The sequence below is a fragment of the Mauremys mutica genome, chromosome 3 (assembly GCF_020497125.1).
Source record: "Mauremys mutica isolate MM-2020 ecotype Southern chromosome 3, ASM2049712v1, whole genome shotgun sequence".
Lineage (NCBI taxonomy): Eukaryota > Metazoa > Chordata > Testudines > Geoemydidae > Mauremys > Mauremys mutica.
This window is the reverse complement of record NC_059074.1, coordinates 99,172,884-99,196,545: the sequence shown is the minus strand read 5'-3', so window position 1 is coordinate 99,196,545 and position 23,662 is coordinate 99,172,884. Positions and strand designations below refer to the sequence as shown.

At 42.7% G+C, this 23,662-nt stretch overlaps 1 protein-coding gene across 1 annotated transcript in view; it reads left to right on the top strand.

Annotated features, from left to right (window-relative positions):
- The window catches only part of SAMD3 (sterile alpha motif domain containing 3), an 84,648-nt gene that overhangs the window by 32,771 nt on the left and 28,215 nt on the right, over nt 1–23,662 (top strand). The window contains exons 5-6 of the mRNA XM_045011865.1: nt 11,156–11,341; nt 11,727–11,811. Coding sequence (XP_044867800.1) covers nt 11,156–11,341; nt 11,727–11,811 — 271 coding nt within the window. The remainder of the gene's footprint in view (nt 1–11,155; nt 11,342–11,726; nt 11,812–23,662) is intronic.

Genomic DNA, 23,662 nt, shown 5'->3' with positions numbered 1-23,662 from the left:
ATTATCTGTATGTTGATAGACTATCCTAAAAGAGACTAACACTATCTGAAACTCATTTATATGCATGCTGGAAAAACAAGGGGAAAACTGTTAATCTGAAACATTGTTCCTGTAAATTTTCTGCTGGACTGTTTGTCAGATCTTTCTACGCATTCGGAGTTTACCGGAATAGACTTCTAATTCCTTGCCATTGGTACCACTGGCCATCAGAACTATTTCTAATACATGTGGTAATCTAATTATTTTTCCAGATAGGTAGATTTGCAGCCTCACCTTTTGCATGATTGTTTACAGCATTTCCAACTCTTCCTGGTTTTGGTGGTTTTTTTCCCCCTCTTAAAGCCTCAGCTTATTGGAGTCAGTTGTCTATATGAGAATTTCTACTGCTCCCCATATCCCCCCACTTTATCTGAAAGCTTCTATTTCTTGCAAACGTCAAAAACCAGAAGACAAATACCATCCTGCACCCAAGTTGTTGTCTTAAAAATCATGGGAATTTCAAACAGACAAAAAATACCTCCATGATTTTTGGGGGGATTGACTCATGATTTTTGAATGCTTGGAGCTGATAGTATTAGATTTATCAATCAGATGTTTATATGGACCCTTATTGCTCTAATTCAGATAGTTTAAACCACCTAACTCCCTTTTTTCTAACAAAAATAAATGGAATCCTCCAAACAGCTTAGAGCAGTGGTCCCCAAACTTTTTAGCTTGCGCCCCACACTTAACCCCTGTCTGGGCCTCCCCTCCCAGGGCCAGGAGCAGGGCCATGGCTCTGGGAGGAGGGACGCGGACAGGGGTAAGAGGCCAAGGCTGGGGCCAGAGCTGGGGGAGGGGGCGAGAGCAGAGCTGAGAGGCCAGGAGCAGAACTGGGTGGCGCTCCCTCCCCACCCCTCATGGGGGCTGGCCCAGGCGCTAGCAACACCACCCCCGAACATTCCTCCACGCCCCACAGATTGGGGACTTCTGGCCTAGAGGAAACATTAACTATGTAAGGTAGTAATTCCACAGAGATTACCGTAAATAATGAAAGAGCAGCAAAGAATCCTGTGGCACTTTATAGACTAACAGACGTTTTGCAGCATGAGCTTTCGTGGGTGAATACCCACTTCTTCGGACGCAAGTCTTGCATCCGAAGAAGTGGGTATTCACCCACGTAAGCTCATGCTGCAAAATGTCTGTTAGTCTATAAGGTGCCACAGGACTCTTTGCTGCTTTTACAGATCCAGACTAACACGGCTACCCCTCTGATACGTAAATAATGAGACTTACAGAAACCCAAAATATATTTGTAAAAGTACTTCTGTTCCAATACACTAGATTTCTCTCTCTCTCTCTCCTCTCTCTCATGCATGCACAGATATATGCACTCTCTCTCTTCTATAAAATGGCCTGATTAATTGGCAGTTCAGCCAGTCTTACTCCTGAGGAAAAATTCTTCTCTCCTGAGCCTTCTGCTGCTGCTGCACTCAAACCAACTCCAAGCACAGAAGGAGCATCTCCCGAGAATGTAACAAACAAAATGCAATCCTGACTGCTGCCAAAGCAAAGCTGGCTGTGTCAAGGATCAGCCATGTTAGAAACTGGCTTTAAAGCATGGGCATCATCTAATTAGTTTTGCCTGTATTTTGACGACTTGTTTTTTTAGTGGGTGGTTGTAAAATGTGACGACAGTCCCACAAAACTTAACTGAAAGTTAATATTTGTATCTCTGCTATGGTTCCCTCTCCCAACAGTAAGTGAGAGGTTTTCTGAGGGCATATCTACACTACAGCCTAAGTCGATATAACATCCATCGCTCAGAGGTGTGAAAAAGCCCTCCCAGTGATGCAAATTTTGTGCTGTCCACACCAGTGCTATGTCAGTGGGAGATGCTCTCCTGCCAACATAGCTTCTGCTTCTTGCTGAGGTGGAGTAATTATGTCAACAGGAGAGTGCTCTCCTGTCAGCACAGCACGTCTTCACCAGGTGTGCTACAGCGATGCAGCTGCCCACCGATGTAATGCTCTAGCATAGACTTGCCCTGAGTCTCACGCTGTGACTGACATCAGCTCTTCCTGTTTCTACATTCAAGAAGAGCTACAATGGGTCAGTGAAGTTAAGTAGAGAAAACATCAGGCAAAATATAGCAATAAATAAATAAGATGTAGATAAGGCTCATCCAACAGCAAGTGGGCCAGAATCTTTTTCTCCTACCCTCCTGCAACCATAACATGCCCCTCCCCCCTCCAACCATTACCACCAAGCTGGAGTCTCCATCCTAATCTTCCTGACTATTATTCCATCCTAATTAGTATGTTGAGACTATGTTGAGTGCAGTGCTGAAGTTTTCTGATGTCCAACTCTTTGGGACAGTTGACTCATTTTAAAATAAACGTTACCAGAAATAATGTTGTTTGTATTGTGGCCGTGCCCAGAGGTTCTATCGCTATTGGGAAGGAGGAGAGGGGGCTTTGTTAGATGCTATACAAACATATAGACACGTTTTGCCCTGAGGAGTTTACAATCAAAGGTCCTGTTCCTGCAATGAGCTCTGTCTGACCAAGCTCAACGAGCTCTAATTGGAGGCCCACAGTGGGGCTCTATGTAGCTGCAGGGAGCTGTGTATTTGGGGTTCATTCCCAAATCAGGGGAAACTGAGAAAAATTAAGGAATTTAAATTAAGAAAAGGGGTGTAACAAACCCATGGAGGGAATGAAGCAAGGAAGACCAGAAACAACATTGAGAGGAACCTATGTTACATAGCCTAGTTATGTGCACAGCTAGTTGGCTTTCAGCCAGCAAAATCCTATTTAAATTATGTAAACAAACAAAATAGATATTGGAAACTGTTCTTCTTTAGTCAGAGGCTTTAAGGGTTATTATTACCAATGTGTATAATATTTTATCCTGTTTCTTGGCTTCTGCTGTACATTGCACAGATGTCTTGATTGAACTGTCTGCATTGATGCCAAAGTTTTTTTTTTTTTTTTTAAATGATCAGTTTCAGCTAACTCAGGAACATGCCTTTGTGCGAAGTACACTATATATTTTGCTGTCGGAGGCTTTTCAGTGGTGTTAATTATGTGCTCAACCATACGATCCAGCCTAAAACCATCCTTGGATAACCAAGGTGACACCACAGGGGTGCAAATGCCGTAGCTTTTCTTTCAGTGAAACAAAATGTTCCCCATGGCATTGGGACTGTAATTCAAACACATACCTTTTTGTTCAGTTAGTGGAGACAGAACAGCTCAGTCCATAATGACCTTACTTTATGGCATTATGTTCCCAAGAGATGTACTGTGTGGGAACACCATGAGAATACCATGCAGCCAAAGAGAATTACAGTTGTAGCATTTGTTTCACATGACTTTCAAGCATAGCAGAGAGAACGTGAAATAAAATGGGAATCTACAGAAACTGCATCATTACAAACTAGTTAATAGGCTTTATTATACCAGTGGGATGCCTTTTTCTGAAGTAAGGTGAGACTTACAAATCCATTCTCAGATGTGTTAACCTGGTCGGCGTCCCAAGATCTTGCAGATATGAAAGAGACTTTGGGGGGCACTATATTGCCCTTGGTGTTAAACTTCTATTTGTAATAGTCTTCTCCTTGTGTGAGGCCTAGACAAAACACACAAGTTGCACTGGTTTAACTAAAGTTTGATGTGACATGGGCACAACTTTGGGCTGGTCTTCACTATGTGGAGATCAGCGCTGCAGCAGGTGTCAATTCAGTGAGTCTAGTGAAGACCCGCGAAATTGACAGCAGAGCGCTCTCCCGTCGACCCCAGTACTCCAGCTCCCCGAGAAGATTAAGGTAAGTCAATGGGAGAGTGTCTCCCATCAATGCAGCGCAGTGAAGACACCAGGGTAAGTCAACCTAAGCTATGTAGCTGAAGTAGCGTAACTTAGGTCTGCTTACCCTGGTAGTGAAGACAAGCCCTTTGTGTGTGAACACTTCTGTAAGTAGATAAGCTGTTAGTTGCGTCTGTCTCCAGCCAACTCTATTGTTTAATTTAGATCTACTTCACCTATTTAACATAATCGCCCAACTGTGAGTTTTTTGTGGTGACTTCATCTAAACATAATCAAGTATTTCCTCCTTATTGCTCCAGGAGCATGAGGATTTTTCAGACATTGTTTAGAGACTGCTGGGGCAAGGTATCAATTTTTCACACCTTTTAGCAACATAGCTGGGTTGACCTTTTTAGTGTAAATCAGGCCTATGTTAGGGTTGGTCTACACTGAAAAGTTACATTGCCATACCCACGTCTCTCTCAGGGGTGTGAAAAGTTCACACTCCTGAGTGACGTAGTTGAATTAACCAAGCCTCTGGTGTAGAATTCTTCCATTTACCTAGCTACTTCCTCTTGGGAAGGTAGATTACCTACAGTGATCAGAGGGGGTGACCTGTTGCTATAGTAAGAGATTACACTAAACTGCTACAGCAGCACATCTGCAGCTCTGCAACTGTGCTGCTGTAGACGTAGCCTTAGAAGCTATTTTAGCTGAAACTATTTACACGTGGTTTATAATTCCTGTTTACAGCCCAAGGTAGTGAGGGCCTTAGGCCTGGTCTACACTACAAGGTAAGGTCAACATACGCTGCCTTGCGTTGACCTAGTTGTTCATGTGTCTATGCTTAAATTTGTCTGCCACCAGTGTAAATGCCCCATTACGGCAATGCAGTTACACCATCTCCCCGAGCGGTGTTGAGCCATGGTCAACTGACGCTGCGTTACCTACATTAACCTGAACAGTCCTCCAGCAGCTGTTCTGCAATGCCCAACACTGCTTTGGTTACAATTGTGAACTGCATTGGCCAGGAGTCACTGAGACGGGAAGCTAGCCAGCCTGCCTTCCCACCCCAGTCTAAAACCCTGCGATTTTTTGAAATGCCTTTTCCTGCTTGTCCAGCTTGGCGAGCACACCTAGCATCTCTCCCTTGTTGTGTGCAGCTTCCCAGCTGACCAGGAGGGTTACACGCTCCATATGCCCCAGCCTGAAGCAGATAGGACTTACAGGATCTCCTGAGCCTGTAGGGAGAAGAGGCTGTGTAGGCACAGCCACAGACCAGCTGTAGAAATGTGGACATCTATGAACAGGTTTCATGGGGATGCAGGAGAAGGGGTATGACAGGGACCAGCAGCAGTTCCGTGTGAAAGTGAAGTAACTGCAGCAGACATACTGCCCTGGAGGCCATCAGTCAGTCTGGTGCTGAGCCGCATGCCCGCTGCTTTTATGGAGAGCTGCATGCCTTGACGGAGACTCCACCACTGCCCTGTACGCCACTTTGGATACCTCGGAGGAGCCTGTAAGTCACAGACTCCTGGTGTGAACAGTGAAGAAGAGGAGGAGGATGGGGGTCATGTAACTGGGGGTTCACACTATGCCGTGAACCTGGACCTGTTGGCGATTCCACTGCAGTTCAGTCAGTCTTGGCAGCCGAGCACACGTGAGCCTGATGCAGGGGAAAGGAATCTCAGGTAAGTGTAGAAATGTATTACCCATTACAATAATGTACTGATATCGCTCCCAACTTAGCAGGTCAACTTTGCATTATTTTACTCATACTAGAAGAGGCAGAGGTACAACAAAGAGAGGCAGAGCTGTTATCTGCTCTTAATTCCCCTGTAGAGTTAGGCGGGGTGGGGGATGGGGAGGGAGGGGCCCGGGACCATGTGAAACAGTTTGTTTATGTACCCAGGGATGTCCCTTGAATCCTTCTGAGAGATCTTGATGAATTTTTCATGGAGGTACTCTGGAATCCTCTCCTGAAGGTTTCTAGGGATGGCAGCCTTAGTTCTTCCTCTGTGGTAAGATGCTTTCTCATGCCCATCAGTGATAACATCAGCAGGGACATTGCAGTAAACATGATAGCAACATATGGGCCGGGCAGATTCAGGACACCATCAGCATCTGTGCTCTCTGAGCCTTTGTTACTCTCAGGAATGAAATACCAGCTAAAATCATCACCACCACATGTGGAAAATGGGGCCAGTATTCAGTGCCATTGCCCTGTAGTCATAGTTTCATGCTACCGAGCAATTCCCTCCTCATTTCCCTTACCTCTGGTGGGCCATACCATTGCGGGTGCATGAGTGGCACCGTGCCCAAGCACTCCAAGCAGAAGTGTCAATAAGTACATCTTGTTTAAAACTTTACGGGAGTGAGGAAAGGGAGTTCTGAATCTTAGCTTTCGCTTTTCCATTGTGACTATATTGACAATGGCACCTCTGTGTTTTGTCTGTAGCTGCTGCCATTGTGGCCTTTGTTCCCCCACCACACCCCTGGAATGCCAGAGCTAGTTAAGGAGTAGAAAGAAGAGGACTTGGGATGACATCAGTGAGATCCTGCAAGCCTGTGCTGCATCAGGCCATGGGCAGAGGGCGCGGAGAAAGGAAGAGCAAACAGGAGAAAGTTGCAGCAGGAAAAGGAGAGGGAGTTGCACCAGGACATAATGGGGCTTCTCCAGCAGCAAACACGGATGCTGCAGATGCTCGTGGACCTACAGGTTCAACAGTTGCAAGCTCGCCTCCCTTTGCAGTCTGCAGAGAACTTCATTTTAGCACCTTCCAACACACCCTTTACATTCCATGTGACATCATCCCTACTCCTACCACTTCTCACCATGGGACGTTAAAGACAACCACATACACTGACCTGTGAAAGCCACAGTTCCTGTATGTGTAGCCAAGATGGACATGAATGTTCTTTTTCATTAATTAATTTTTTTAATGTATTTGCTTTTAAATTGCACAGATTATTTGTTTTTGCACTGGCTTTGTTACTCAATAAAATATTTTTTGGAAAATAATGGATCTATTCGTTCCCAACATATGCTGTGGAATGCCTAGTGGTAGTGAAAGAACCTGCTGCTAATTGTTGTTGTACACTATGACACAACTCATAGGATCAGTGACAAACGTAATAATTATAAATGTACAGGAAGCACCACAAAATTAATAGGTGCGTTGACTGTGTTATATTCGTAGATGTGCAACAATAAACAGACAGTTCCTAACAGGCCCCAGAACTGCAGGGCTGGATAGAGCATAGTACACCACCACACATTACTGTGGCTTGCTCTTAAAGTGCTCTTTCAAGGTCTCCCTGAGACGCACAGCTCTTTGTTGAGCTCTTCTAAAAACCCTTGTGTCTGGCTGTTCAAACTCAGCAGACAGCTGCTCCACCTCCGCCCTTCACCCCATCAGAAACTCCCCCCGCCCCCTTTGCCTCACAGTATTATGCATGACACAGCCAGGGCCAGCTTTAGTAAGTGCGGGGCCCAATTCGAATACCCAGCAGCAGTCCGGGTCTTCGGCGGCATGTCGGCATCGGGTCCTTCACTCGCTCCGGGTCCTCCGCGGCACTGAAGGACCCGCCGCCAAAATGCTGCCGAAGACCCGGAGCAAGTGAAGGACCAGCTGGCGATGTGCCGCCGAAGATCTAGACCGCCGCCGGGTGAGTAAAAAAATAAAAAAGGTGCCTAAGGTGCTCTTCTTCAGGCGTGGGGCCCTCTTAGGCGCGGCACCCGATTCGGGGGAATCAGGGCCCTCATAGGCGCAAGGCCCGATTCGGGGGAATTGGCCTGAAGCCGGCCCTGGACACAGCAGGCAGCTATAACCCTTGGAATGTTTTTCTCACAGAGATCCAGTCTTGTGAGTAAACAAACTAACATCCCTTCAATCCACCAAAAGCACATTCAGCTGTCATTCTGCAACTGCTGAGCTGGTGGTTGAATCTTCCCTTGGTGCTGTTGAGGTGGCCAGTGTACAGCTTCATGAGTCAGGGGAGCAAGGGGTAGACTGGGTCCCCCAGCATCACCGTTGTCATTTCAGCATCACCAATGGTAATCCGCCAGTTTGCAAAGAAAAGTCCCTGCTTTCAGCTTTCTGAACAGTCCTGTGTTCTTAAAGATGTGAGCATCATGCACTTCCCTGAGCAGCCAACACTGATGTGAGTGAAGCGTCCCTTGATTAACCAACACTTGCATAACCATAGAGAAGTAGCCCTTTCTGTTGACGTACTCTGTAGCAAAGTGGGCTGGTTCCAGGGATGCACTTGCCATCACTCTACTGCAGTTTGGGAGCCCCATTGCTGCAAATCCATCTGCTATGTCCTGCACATTGCTGAGAGTCACGGTTCTGTGTAGCAGAAGATTAGTGACCCTGCATGACAACAGCTTCCACAGTGGATTTTCCAACTCCAAAACGATTCCCCACTGACCCGTAGCAGTCTGGCTTTGCAAGTTTCCACAGTGCGATCGCCACTCATTTGTCCACTGTCAGTGGAGCTCTCATTCTGTTGTCCATGTGACGGAGGGCTGGGGCGAGCTTGGCTCACAGATCCAGGAATGTGGCCTTTCGCATACAAAAGTTCTGCAGCCACTGCTCGTCATCGCAATCCTGCATTACCATGTGATCCCACTTGTTTCTTGGTCTCCGATGTGGTGCTCCGCCATCCGCAACTGCTCTGAACTGCACCAACAGCCTTCAGTTGGTTTTCTCTATGTTCCGCAGCAATCTGCTCTCCATGAAATCATCATGTTCTCTACCGATGCGGTTCTTCTTGCAGCTCTGCAAATACCGGAGGATCATGTGCCCTGTGCTTGCAACGTTCATGACAATAGTGCTGAGGCTCCATGCTTCTGTCCGAGATGCGGACAGTGAGGAAGGCCCTGTGGTTTCATGGGATTTTTGAAAAGGGTGCAAAAACTAGGAATGTAGATAACATTATGGGATGGAGAAAGTTGCATCCTGAGAAGTAGAACCCTTGCTCCCAGTCATCTCTGAACGACTTGTTTCTGCCCTACCACGCATTGTCAAAACTTCCCAAAAGACAACGCGCTGGATGGTGGCAAGTTGAGACACGCACCCCGGTTGAGTATGTGCGGTACTGGTGCAAGGAGCCAAATATGCATGCGCGCGAACGAGATGCTAATTGTAGTTTATGCTGACATAACTTGCGGCAGCCAAAGTTTGTAGTGTAGACGTGGCCTTAGAAGTGAAAATTTCTGTATTATGTGCCAAACCTCAGTCTACTCTATTTCCCTCCCACCTTCCTTAACTGATTATAATCAGTCAATTGCTAGATTTTTGTGAATTTAGCACAAAATGTCTTTGAATTAACCAAGGCAGTATCCTTTTAAGTTACCTTCCATTATTCCTAATACTCCCTTTCCAGGTTGGGAAGAATTATCAGAGCTTTTGTAAAGGGAAATCATGCCTCACCAATCTATTAGAATTCTTTGGAGGGGATCAACAAACATGTGGACAAGGGTGATCCAATGGGTATAGTGTACTTGGACTCTCAGAAAGTCTTTGAGGTCCCTCACCAAACTCTTAAACAAAGTAAGTAGTCTTGGGATAAGAGGAAAGGTCCTCTCGTGGATCAGTTACTGGTTAAAAGATAGGAAATAAAGGGTAGGAATAAATGGTCAGTTTTCAGAATGAAGAGTGGTAAATAATGGTGTCCCAAAGGGGTCTGTACTGGTACCAGTACTGTACTCCTAAATGATCTGGAAAAAGGGGCAAACGGTCAGGTGGCAAAGTTTTTAGTTGATATAAAATTATTCAAGATAGTTAAGTCCAAAGCAGATTGTGAAGAGTTACAAAAGGATCTCACAAAACTCAGAGACTGGGCAGCAAAATGGCCGATGAAATTCAATGTTGATAAATGCAAAGTAATCCATATTGGGAAAACATAATCCCAACTTTGCATATAAAGTGATGGGTTGTAAATTAGCTGTTACCACTGGAGAAAGAGATCTATTGGAGTCATCGTGGATAGTTCTCTGAGAATATCTGCTCAATGTGCAGCAGCAGCAGCAGCCAAAAAAGCTAACAATGTTTGGAACCGTTAGGAAAAGGACAGATGACAAGACAGTAAATATATATATTTATTAATGCACTATATAAATGCATGATAAACCTACAGCTTGAATACTGTGTGCAGTTCTGGTTGTCCCATCTCCAAAAAAAAAAAAGTTAGAATTGGAAAAGTTGTTGCCCTTCTCTGTACCAATGATTAGGGGGATGGAGCAGCTTCCATATGAGGAGAGATTAAAAAGACTGGGTCTATTCAACTTGGAAAAGAGATGACTAAGGGCATATGACAGAGGTCTATTAAATCATGAATGGTGTGGAGAAAGTGAATAGCAAAGTGTTATTTACCCTTTTATGTAACACAAGAACCTAGAGGCCACCCAATGAAATAAATAGGCAGCAGATTTATAACAAACAAAAGGAAGTACTTCACACAGCACACAATCAACCTATGGAACCCATTGCCAGAGGATGTTGTGAAGGCCAAAATATAACTGGATTAAAAAAAGAATTAGATACGTTCATGGAGGATAGGTCCATCACTGGCTATTAGCCAAGATGGGCAGGGGCCCAATCATAAAGTCCAGGTGTTCCTGACCCCTTGATTGCCAGAAACTGGGGCCTGGATGATGGTATGGATCGCTTGATTGTCGTGACAATTCAGTCCCTTTGAACATCTGTCATTGGCCACAGTCCAAAGACAGGATACTGGGCTAGATGGCCATTGGTCTGAGCCAGTATGGCTGTTCTTATGTAAATATGTTTGGATTCTGAATCTGCAAAGACATGCATATGAGGTGACCCACTGAACTCATGGGACTTCTGACATATTTGAAATTAAACATGTGGAAGTCTTTTCAGGGTCTAGGCTCGTGTATCTTTACTGATTTCTAAAACAGTGGCTTATTCACTCATTCTGATTGGAGCCAAATATTAATTGCTAAAATAACTAATATTATCATCCATATTTGTTGTTTTGTGCCAAAAGCTATTTCGTGCATGTTCAGTTGGTGAAAAAGTTTGGTTGCCTTCTCCTAGCTCCTGATCTAAGGCACCGCGTATAAAACATTTAACTGTTTTAACATCTGAATTGGTTGATTTTATTACATGTTTTGCATGTAACTTTATTCTTAAGTAGAAACTAAGAGAAAGCAAAAAATAATAAGTATCTCTGATCAAGCCTAAAACACCAGTGGTTTTTAATCAGTACAGCCATAACTTTCTTTCCTACAAAAACATGTGGCTTATTTTTTTTCCTTGCTTAGTTTCCCACAGGGATAAAAAGAACTACATGAGCATCTGATAATCTTTGATATCTTTAACCCTTTCTTTTACAGAAAAAAGATGAAATATGTTTTTGCACAATGTGAAACAGTACAGTGGACAAACTCATATGTTTTGCCAGAGTTTCCTTATGATGTCCAGTGCATATTAGCAGAAAGGAAATGCCCTGACCACAGCATGAGAATAAGGATTATTGAATTTTTACAGGCAGACATGACAAAATACCTGGAAGGATCACTGTAAGTATAGTAATTTTTGGATTCACTTTTTTTTGGGGGGTGCAACTGATTGTATAATGAAATTCCCAGATGATGATGAACCAGTCTCTGCAATCTGTAAACTTAAATGGTTAAGTCATTGATTTAAAACCCACTGAAGTCAGTGGAAAAAACACTCTTGGTTTTAATGACGGACTTTGGATCAAGCTCTAAAGGCTCTTCCCATGCATTACTTTTAGGATAATTTCTTCTTTCTTTAATATGTGATTTAATGTAAAATATTTTGGAAACACTGTATCAATGTAACTTGATATCCTCTGAAAAAACCCCCACCAGACTTCAAATTGACAAAAAGTGTCTAAAATGCCACCTATTCCTATATTTTCTTTTTATCTTGTTTGAACAGGTATCCAAACAGTCAGCAGTATAATGTTGTCGTCAATGCATTGCTTCAGACATATCCATTCCTTGATGAGGATGGGAATGGCTTTGTAAGTATCATAATTAGTGCAGTTCTCAGTTTATCTTAAATCTCTATCAAATATGAAACTTTTTTAATCTAGTTGTTTAGAGGGAGACTAGTTCAGAGAGAATTAATATCAGGTTGTTTGGTGTTTTTATTCTGCATAGTGCTGCAGCTTCTGTTTTAAGTTATGTGTATCTCAAATAATATACTTAATTTTAAGCACCAGCAATTGCGTAGGATTAATTAAATTACATGCTGTTTATCAAAGCCACTGTCAGATCATAAATGCATAAGTACTAATGAAAAGTTACCTAGCTGTTGCTCGCATTGACTTTCTCTGTAATGTGCTTATTTAAAAAATCATGGTGATGATACAACTATGCCAAGCCAGTGGAAAATTGTATTTGCATGGGGAGATATTAACGTTACATTAGGAATATATTTGGTGCTACTGCAATGCATTGTGATGATCATTTGTGAACTTGTTTACTATTACCTATCTCTATCAAGTAGTTATTGTGTTCATGTATTTTTAAATATGGCAGGAGAAGGTACATTTGGAGAAAATAGCTCAGTAGACCACTGCTAGGGCTCTCGTATGGTTACAGCAGGAAACAGAGTGGAAGGAGGAGACACGGTTAGGTTTGGATGTAATTTTTCATTTTCAGGGTCCAGAAAACAGATCTGCAATCTGAAAAGATAATGTTCAGGCCTGTTAACTTCACATCATTGCCTTGCCATGTGATACAGCACCTAGTAAGACTGTCGATGGTGACGGGGGTGTGTGGGGTGGGGGGGGTTACTCTAAGAGATAACACTGATGATTCAAATATCTTATGAGACATCTGAAACGATCAGGTAATTGGATTTTCAAATAAGTGAAACTTGTTTCTCCATCAGTTTTGAATATGGGGAATATACTCCTGTTTGAGTATATTCCCCATATCAGAGTCCAAGTTTCTGAGATCATCAGAAACTTGGATAATTAGGGATTACCTACAATCTCTGAAAAGGCGTTGAAAGAGGCTGTGCTAACATAACAAAGAAAACAGTCCGAAGGTGAAATTTCAGTACTGGAGGACTCTACCAACAAAACATAAATGTAAAAATGTTTGTAAAATGATATGTCCTGGCTAAGAGACAGATTATGAAAATAAAGCTAAACGTATCAATGTTTGAAATTGGGGCTGCTAAAAGGCATACAGGTAGGCAGCAAGTTTGTATTGACAGTTGGTCATGTTGTTATGGGGCTGGGTAATGGAGGTGGATGGAAAGGGTTCACCAAACAGAGAACCCGAGCAGTAGGCCTCAGGGAATAATAACACAAGTGCTAAGGCTGACAAATAAAATGTTACCCAGAAGAGTAAAAGCCTTTGTAAACTAATCTGTCAAAGACTCTGACTTCATTTATCTAGACTTCTCAAGTGAGTTACAGGAAAAAAGTTTATTCAGTCTTTACAGAAAACTGCCTTAAAGTTACAGGAATTCGATTTTGTTCTCCTATAACCAGTGCTGTGTGTGTTTCCTGCCACAATGGACTCAGATTCTGTAGGAGGTATTTTTTTTCTGTTCTGCAAATGAAATGCCAAATTCCTCTGCAATGTTAATTAGGTTATTTTCCCCCCATAATACATTGCTAGGTCGCAGCTATGGGCCCCAGCTCCTGGAGTCATGCAATTTATCAAATAGTACATTTTCACTTAAACAAATAATAATTTCTACCCCACCTGGTTATCGAGATAAATTTGAAAACATGAACCATGTGTAACTGAAGCTTCAGATTCGGGCAGATGTTGCAGATAGCTTAATGCAATAGTTTTGAAAATAGTGAGCTGCCTCATTCATCTCAATGGGGTAACTCCAATACCTACTGCTCTGGGATCTCCCCACCAATATCAACCTAGTGGAGAACTCTCTGTGTGGCAGGAAAAGGCCTGGCCTACCCATGCAGATGAAAACCCAGATGCTAGAGAAAATACTGTAGAGATCCCATGCCAGTCCCCCCCTGCTCTGGGAAGAGAAGGAGCACCCTGACCTCATTTCTCCAAGTGTGTGTGGGGTGCTATTGCCCAGGGGTGATACCGTGAGAGTTTAGCCACAGGGGGTCCTCTGTACTGGTCTGGAAATGGAATTTACATCTCATGGGAAATGTCAACATTTCAAAATTTGTTTCCATTCTGAATCGGAACAAGAAGTCAAAATATTGAAAATTCTCAAAAAATTCAGAAGAGTTTTGAATCTGAAATGTTGGAACAAAAACTGTCAGTATTTTTGATGGAAATTACTTGACATTTCGGAAACGGAAAATTAAAAAAAACTTTTGGAAAAATCTTAAAAATTGAAGTAGATCGATTCCAATGAAACAACATTTTCCCATCAGGAAAGTTTTCATGCAAAATTTTTTGACTAGCTCTAGTTTTCAAATATTGACACTTGTTTTGGTGTAAAATATTAAAAAGTGTAACTTAAATGCAATTAATACTTTTCTTTTTTTATGGAGAAAAACTGACAGAGCAAGATCTTGCAAAGGTCAAGAGTGTCTCCAGTATTAGCAGGAGAAACATGAAAATAGAATCCTACACAAAAGCTTGCCATTTCTTTTTGTGGTAAAGAGGTAACCAGAAAGATGCATGTCTACTACTGGTCATTTAAAAATTATTTGTAATACCAGTCAACATTTGAGATATCTGTTTTAAACAGATAAGAAAGTTGTCTTGCTCTCTATTTAGAGTGGGAGGTGGGTAAGAATTAAGATAAAAACCTCAGTTTAAAGAAAAGAATGGCTTAAAGCTACTAAATGCAAAGCTATATCCCTGTAATCCAGTAGTGAAGAGCTTTGAGCTACTTTTGGAATGGAACACAAGTTTTACCACATAGGACTGGCTTGGGGATGAGAGAGGAAATCAATGCTTGAATCTTATTTAAGGTCACCGCTCCCCTTCCTACCCCCACACGCTCCCTCCAATAGTCCTTCCTCTTACTTGAAAGATATATCCGAAGTCACGTGGAACACTTGAAAAAAAATCTAACTTTTTAAACATGGGATAAGTGATGGGAATTTCTGGTCTGTGGTATATAAAAAGTGTTAGAATAAACAGAATTTATATAAGAACAACAAATGGCTTTAAGGACCTTGTATTTTAGGGAAAAACTAGTTCTGAATGCTTCAAACCTATTAAAATTTTGAACACAAACATGATTAATTTGTATGGATATTCCCTAATACTTTCTACTCTTTATTTAAAAAGAATCCTTAAAGTCACTTTGTATACAAGTTTTTATTCCTATCAAAGGAAAAAATACAAGTTAAGCGCAGTGGAAAAGCAGCCAAAAACAAAACAAAAAATTGGTGATCTCTTACAGAACAAGATTAATAGGAATTTAATTAAAGCCACCCTAGAGAGAGGCTGAGATCCCTCCCGTTAAGAACTAACAAGAAAAGATAAAATATTGAAAACACAAACAATTAACATGGGCAAATTCTGGAGTTGTGATGCTAGTTTGTATTATTATTTTTAATAACTTTATTAAATTTTAAATATATACCCACACACAACTAAACTATTTATGTAAGTGTCTCATAATATATTAACTATTTGCTACCTAACTTTAGCTATACTTGAAAATATAAATCAATTATTTGTATTACAAAATTTACAAACAAAATTTGTTTATAAAATTCCAACTAATTAAATATAAAACCAACAAGATAAAAAATTAAATCAAAATTCAAAGGAGGGAGATAGACAAGAAGGGAAGGAAGTGGGTAGAAATGAGGAGGGCTGCATTTAATAGGATAATTCAGATACTTACAGGAAATAATTTTTCTTGGGTATTTTTATTATATTCCATGATGGCCGAGCTTACGATGTCTGTGTTCCATCTTCAATAGTTGGTCATTTTTTGGATTTCCATTTTTCTAATACTAGTCTTTTACCAGTAATTAGTGCTCCACTGAGCCAAAGTTTTTCAGGTTTATTCAGCTTCCAATTAACATTTAAAATTACATGGTTAGCTTGTAACACAATTTTTTTTGATAGGCAAAAATAAACTCTGCAATTAAGTTCTGCCCAAAACATACAGGTATAGGAGCGTTCCCAGAGCATATGGATTAAGTTAGCAGCTGCTGAATCATCGCACCAACATTTGTCTGACTTAACGGCACCCGTTTTGAACAGGCGGAGAAGGGTCCAGTGCAGCCTGCATATGATTTTCTGTGGGATTAATCTTTAAACTGAGGTCCAAAGAACAGATTGGCAAACTGGCTAAAATTTGTTTCCATTGGTTAGCAGAGAATTTCTTCTTTAGGGAATCCATGTTTAATTCAAATTTGCTGGCCAAGTGTGCATATACTTGCATATACATAGGTCTTGGCAATCGGTAATATTTGGAGAAATGAAAGCAGTTCCCAGGTGGATGGGGGTAGCACAGGCATCTGGGCCAAACAGATGGTAGCTGGCATGTTTAAGTTGGATGTATGGCCACTCCTTCTTAGTCTCTAGATTGAACCTTTCTTTTAATATTGTAAAAGGGAGGAAGGTATAATTTTCAATAAATTGACTGGTGCTCAAAATCCCTTTCCTAATTGAATCTGTCCAGATGATGGGGTTGTCTGCTATACAGAGTTTTGAGTTACCCCAGATAGAGGCTTTGGTACGTAGAAGGGAGGTGTCTCTGGCTGTCACCATCGTTGGTAATTGTTCTTTAGGGAATAGGTAATGATCAGCATGCAGCAGGTTGGAAAGGGTTAAAGGAGCCACCAATGCTGCTTCCAGCTGGATCCAATACAGGGCTGTATAGCTCGAGAGAATGACTCGCTGTCTTGCTTGGCTAATTATTGCCTGATGGTAAAGTTTAAAATTGGGAAATCTAAAACCTCTGTCTTGATAGGGAACTGTAATCTTTGTAAGGAGATTCTGGGTTTGTTATCAGCACTCCACAAGGAGGATCTGAACATGTTGATTTTAGTAAAATTAAAAGGGAGGAATATGGATAGAGAGGGAGGGAGTTCAATCAAAATGAGTGCCTTTCCCAGGGTCCTCTTTATTCTGTTTATTTTTCTCCAAATGGGGAAAGGCAGTGCCTGCCATCTGTTTAAATAGTTTGCTAACTGCATGATTAACGGGCTAGGTTAACCTTGACTATGTTTTTAATTTCCTTAGAGAACAGGATGCCAAGATATCTGAGGTTTGTCTGTTGCCATCTAAATGTCCCTGTAGGAGAGCCACTTCCAACTAAATCCAATAAGGTCTTCATTGCTTCTGACTTATCCCAACTTATCTTTGTAGCCGGAGAGTTTACCAAAGCTATTCATGGTTTGAAGGATATTGGGAATAGATTGATCTGGATTTTTAATAAAGAGGAGGAGGTCATCTGCATATGGAAAGATTTTTGTCTCCTGATTCGATCCCTTGAATACCTTGGTGTTCTGTGATTAGTACTGCAAGTGGTTCTAATACTAGACTAAACAGAGAGGGGGTGAGAGAGGGCATCCCTGTCTAGTTCCACAAAACAGAATAAAGCGGGGGAAGGGGAGTTGTCTGAGATATTGTGCTATTTGTTAGGATACAAGAGTTGGGATTGGTATATAATAGCTGTATCCATGAAATAGGTCTTTCCCAACCCAAATTTATCCTTGGTAAGAAACATATTGCTGGTTCACGCTGTCAAAGGCTGTCTGCATCAAGTGAAATGATTGCATGGGAATTTTGAGAGTGTTGATGGAATGCCATAACGTTAATCAGTGGACGTGTGTTCTTTGAACCACGACTTTTTAAAATAAATCCCACCTGATTGGGATGAACCATATCACTCATTGCTTTTCAAGTGCTTAGCCACTGTTTTTGAAAGTATTTTTATATCAGTATTGATTAAAGAGATGGGTCTATAGCTATTAACACTTTTGCACATCCTTCCTTGGTTTAAGTAGAACAGTAATTAAGGCTTCCTTCATTATAGGGAGTAATATACCTTTCCTTTAAGGCATCTTTGTAAATGTATAACAGCTTAGGGGTGAGAATTTTTTTGAAACTTTTGATAGAATTCTGTAGGTAGGCCATGAGGGCTGGGGGTCTTGCCCAGACTCATTTCCTCTGAATGCAACCGAGAGGTCAGCCTGGCCTGCTGCTTTTTTGAGATTCGAGGGATGTTAAGAGTTTTAACAAAATTATTCAGTTCTTCTCTTCTTCGAGGAATCATTATTGTAAAGAGCCTGGAAGAATTTCAACAGTTGATCTCTCTTTGATTAGTAATAACCTGCCCTTGTTCTGATTTGAGTGATGCTACTCTGGATCTTTGACCTCTCATTTTTAAACTGTATGTGAGAATTTTCCTTGCTCTCTCCCTCTGACTTCCAGTATGTGTGTTTGAGTCTAAAAAGAGCAAATTCAGCTTGTGCTGAAGTAAGTCTATGTACTTCATACCAAATGCTGATTAATTTTCTACAATTTTCTTGGGAGGGGGTAGCGTGCACGTTCTAAATCCATAGCTTTAAATTAAGTTTATTCCACAAGATTAATTTGGCTAACACTTTTCCTGCCTGCTGAGTAGGAAATGATCCTGCCCCTGATAAAAGCTTCTAGTGTATCCCAGAGAGTGGATCAGGATATCTCTGGTGTGTCATTTTGTTTTGAGGAAAAAAACAATTTCTTCTGCGCGATAGCTCTGAAAATGTTTATAAAAAGAGAGGAGTGCAGTCTCCATTGTTTACAAGTCCGTTCGTTTTGAGAGGGGAAAATTGTAGTATTGCTGGTGCATGATAAGAGATCATGATAGTGCTTAATAATCAAGTCTGAGTCTACTAGATTCTTAGAAATCAGGAAGAAATCTATTCATGACTATGTAGAATGTGGGGAGGAAGAAATGTAAAATCCTTCATTTAGGGTTATACAAGTGCCATATAACTTTTAACTCTAGTTCTTCCATATAATCTTTTTAATGTTTCTAGTATGTGTTTGTGTATGCTGGGGACAGCCTGACTTGTCTAAAAAAGGGTACAACACCACATTAAAATCTCCTGCTAGAGTGACTGATGCAAGTGGGATATTAATTTAGAAAAAACTTGGATCATCTTTATTGGCGCCATATACATTAATTAGGGTATATATAGAGTCCGAGATCTTTGCCTTCTCCAGCAAAAATGTACCTTCCTTATCTTTATTTACATCTAGAATTAGTAGTCTGAGTCTTTTGTGAAACAATATTGCTACGCCTTTGGCTGTTAAACATCCCCTCCCCCATCTATACACTCCTAATTTTCTCTGCCTCCAAGCCATTGAGATGGGTTTCTTGTGGGAAGATACCTGCTTTCAGTGTTTTTAGATGAGTGATAATTCTGTTTGTTTTTAATGGGTGGTTCACCCTGTTGATGTTCCAGGAAACGCAATTTATAATATTAGCCATGAGGAGTGCTTGGTCAAATATCTCTTTATCGGGTGCCTGAATAGCAGTATTGCTTGGGCTGTTGTTAATTCTAGAGTTAGGAAAGGTGTATCTGGGTTCCCTCTCACCACACGGGGAATGAAGGGGTGTGGAAGGGGGACAGGGAAAGGCAGACCGGGAAAGGTAAAAGATAGGTATGACAAGGAAAACAGAAAAGCTGAGAAAAAGAAATGAAGTGATCATAATTGACCAAGGAACACTTAAAAATATACAACTCTTATCCAAACTGAAACAGGACCTCAGTCCAGGAGGTTTACACTCCCTGCAATTTGGAGTATAAGTGCATTCCCTTTCACTTTATGCAGTTTCCTTTGGAACTGTGCCTCTACCCTGGTGTTTCATGCCACAGCAGCCTGAATGTATTGATTGACCTTCGAGGGATTCTGCAAAGTGTAACTCATGTTGTTGAGGGTGAAATTTCTTTCGCTTTTGTTCTGCTGACTAGTTCAAGTGTGGTAGGCAAGGGAAAAAGAGAAGGGCTGCTGCTTGGGACAATTTATTTTGTAACCACTCTGATACTGATATTTTAAGAGTATGTTATGGGTGTCTAGGGCTTTGGATGTGTACACTTTGAGGTGGAATTTCTTTTAAACAATCTCAAAATAAAGTTACAGTTGTAGGTTAGTTGCTTTTAAAAACTAAATTATAATGTTCTTTGGCCTATCCACTGGGACTAACCAAACCATCATTTTAAGGAAATTCTGCCATAGACTGTCCAGAACACACTTAAAGTGTGTCTACAATAGGAAATTTCTTACCTGTTTTTTAAAAGCAGTGGTGCTGCTACAAGACTGGTGCTACCATCAGCATAACTGTTAATGTACACCTAGCACAAGTGTCTTTACCATGATGTCATCTAATCCTAAAAATGCCTGTCCCTAACAGAGTAGTATATAAGGTCTTAACCATTAAATGCTGTGCAAATCCCTGTATAGGTAGGTTTGTAGATTGCCTATGTTCAATTATGTTAGCATTTTAAATAGTCTAACTAGGCTTTCAAGTGAATATTTAATAGACTGAAGTAGGTGAGGTAGATATTTAGTTCATATCTTTCCTAGTATTGCTGTTTGCTTGGGGATGGCTTGCTGCATGGTTAGATGGTGAACACCCTTGCTGTGATGGGAAAAATGATGGGAAGCCAAATTTGGTCCTCTTGATATGCAGCTATCAGTGGGAGTGGTCATTTGAAGTTTATTGCATAGAACCCAAGGCCAAAATCAAAAACTTGAATTTTGAGGAAGGCGGGACATTTGTCAGTACCCACTTTACATCTCTTCTAAAAATATTAATTACAGGATCTATTACATTTTTTAAACCAGTGACTTTTTCCACTATCCCCCCTTAAGCAACATATGTTGTTTAAGTTCTATAACTATTGCTCTTTTGTAATACTACATACACACGCACAACAGATATAGGACTTAAGCAGTAAATTGCATTTAGTAGTGGAGTTGAATCCTCTATGTAGTTATATACACTGTGTACATACTGTAAACATAGAAGACAGGGTTAGATTTGCAAAGGGACATAGGTGTCTGCCACTTTAGGCACATGTGAAAGGCACAGACCCACTCTGAAGCACTCCCTACTGATCGCAGGTGGCTCTGCACCACTTTTCCTGTGATCTCCCAGGGACACTTCCTGACACCCAACTTCTTGGGGCTGGTTTAATGACATATAATAAATTAAAGCAACAGTCTTCCCTCTCCGCTCAGCAGGACAAATGTAGTCTCTCTGTCTGGGCAAACCCAGGTCTTCTCCCAGGAGGTCTTCCTAAGTTGTTGAATGTAAACCGCATACTCGATGTCAACTTCCCAACCCTCTTCCCTTCAGGGTGGTCCAGGCTTCCTAGAGCCCTTTTCTGACCTAATTCCTAGCCATTCCTCAGAGACCCTCTTCTAGAACACAGCTGCTGCTCTGTCAACCTGCCACTCATCCTAGCAGCAGCAGCTGCTGACCTCTGATCCCGTCACCTGCTTCTGAGCTCCCCATGCTGCTCATTTCCCATCCTGTTTCCTTCCCTACAGCTGGGGTTAATTACTACAATTAAACTCCCCCTTCTACAAGACCTCCTCGTCTTGGGTGTCTTCCTTCTAGGTTCAATTAGTTAACCCGGTGGTCCCCAACACAGTGCCCGCGGGCACAATGGCGCCTGCCAGGGCATTTATGTGCGCCCGCCTAGTGCCCAGCAGGGGAGAGAAGCCGCGGCCCTGCACCTGCCGGGGACAGAGAACTCCAGGGCTTCAGACTGCGGGCGCCGGTGTTCTCTGTCCCTGGCAAGCGCTAGGCTGCGGCTTCTCTCTGGCACGAAGCCGCGGCCCCCCCCCGGCTGGGGACAGCAAACTCCGGGGCTGCAGGCGCTGGTGTTCTTGGTCCCTGGCAGGCCTGGGGCCGCGGCTTAAGCCGGAGAGAAGCCACGGCCCCACGCCTGCCGGGGACAGAGAACTCCAGGGCTGCAGGCTTCATTCTATGTTAAAGTAAGAATAATAAATATATTTGGACTAGCAGTTCAACAACGTTTTACTTTTTTAAAATAAATAAGATGAAAACAGTTTATGATATTTATTTTGTAAAAACTCCTTAATTTTTCTTACAGGTAGATAAAGAGCAAATTCACATGGTAAGGTGAAAGTAGTTGCTGAATAATTTAATTAATACCTTTTACATGTAAAGTTACCTTTTTGTCTTATGGATTCATATATTATGTAATAGTAAATACGATGTTTTTTGTATTATTTAATATACAAATACAAAATAAGCCTTGAAAAATTGTTGGCGCCCGCCACACTCTTCTGAAAACATGACTGTGCTACTGGCCACAAAAAGGTTGGGGACCACTGAGTTAACCAAACTAGAGTGTACTATTAAGGGCTGTAGCTCAACCATAAGGGCCAGTCACCTGTGCCGGTGACAGCGCACAAATCCCAGAATCAGGCACCACTGGTGTTCACAAAATCCCCACTCAGCTGCCCCCTAACCCTGTAGGTGCCTAAACTATCTGTGCCTAAATTTATTCAGTAAAAGTACCCTCGGTGCCTATGTTTCTGCCTCTGGGCATGTGCACTACTGCCTCCCTCTAGGCCAGGGGTCGGCAACCGGTGGCTCGCGGCTCGCCAGGGTAAGCACCCTGGCGGGCCGGCCCGGTTTGTTTATCTGCCGCGTCGGCAAGTTCGGCCGATTGCGGCTCCCACTGGCCGCGGTTCGCGGTCCCAGGCCAATGCGGGAGGCAGGAAGCGGCGCGAGCCGAGGGATGTTCTGGCCGCGGCTTCCTGCCTCCCGCATTGGCCTGGGACCGCGAACCGCGGCCAGTGGGAGCCGCGATCGGCCGAACTTGCCGACGCGGCAGATAAACAAACCGGGCCGGCCCGCCAGGGTGCTTACCCTGGCGAGCCGCGAGCCACCGGTTGCCGACCCCTGCTCTAGGCAGATGAAGACCTAAGCCCCAAGGCAATGCATGAACTGGGGGAAGATAGGCACTCCTCCACCTAACTCACCTGTGTGGCCTGATCTGGTAGGTGTGCTCAGAGCATGCTGAATGCACACAAAATAGCTGCGATGGGGAGGGAGGGCCTCCCTTATAACTTTTAGCCCAGTGGTTAGGGCACTCACCTGGGAGCTAGGAGATTCCCAGGTCAAAGTCCCCATCTGCCTGATGAGGAGAAGGGATTTGAAGAGGAATCTGCCACCTCTCAGGAGAGCTCCCTAGCCACTGGGCTCTGGGATGGTCTAATGGGGAACTCCCTCAATCGCGCTTGTTGAAGTTAAGCTTTGGATGGATGGATGGATAAATAGAGAATTGGAGCAGTTGGACTCGATCCCGGGTAATTGGTCTGTAGCCTACCACCAGGCTATTGAGTCATTCTCATGCTTGTACTTTCTCTGTCGGGCCCAGCTACTCTTTAATTATTTGTCCACAGTGGAACAGCGTCAACAGGTGAGAGTGAAGGAACCGCTCACATCAGGACGTCCCATAGTCTGGTATTCGGGGCACTCACTTTAGAGGTGGCAGATCCTTATTCAAATTCTCTCTCCCCCTCAAATACAGGGGAGATTTGAGCTGGGGGTCATCCTAGGTGAGTGCCCTAACCACGGGGCTAGAAGTTCTGAGGAAAGCTCTCTCTTTCCTCCCTGGCTTTCTTGCAAAAACATAAGCGCTGGACTCCAGGAGAGGATTCACAGCTGAGAATCCCAAGCAGAGAGAGCCTTCCCCCTCCAGCCTGGATTTAGGCACTGAACTCCCTGAGCAGGGCTTAGGACACATTCCTCTCCTCGGCACCTCCCATTGGTTAGTGTAGTAGGCGGCTCCCCGCTCAGTGTGCTGGCTTCTGTGAATCTTGTTCTTAGGCGCCTGTCTCTCCCCCTTCATTGTATAGGAAGCATGAGTGCCTAATTCAGGCTTTGTGAATCCCAGGGATGTTCTAGTCACCTAAAAGGTG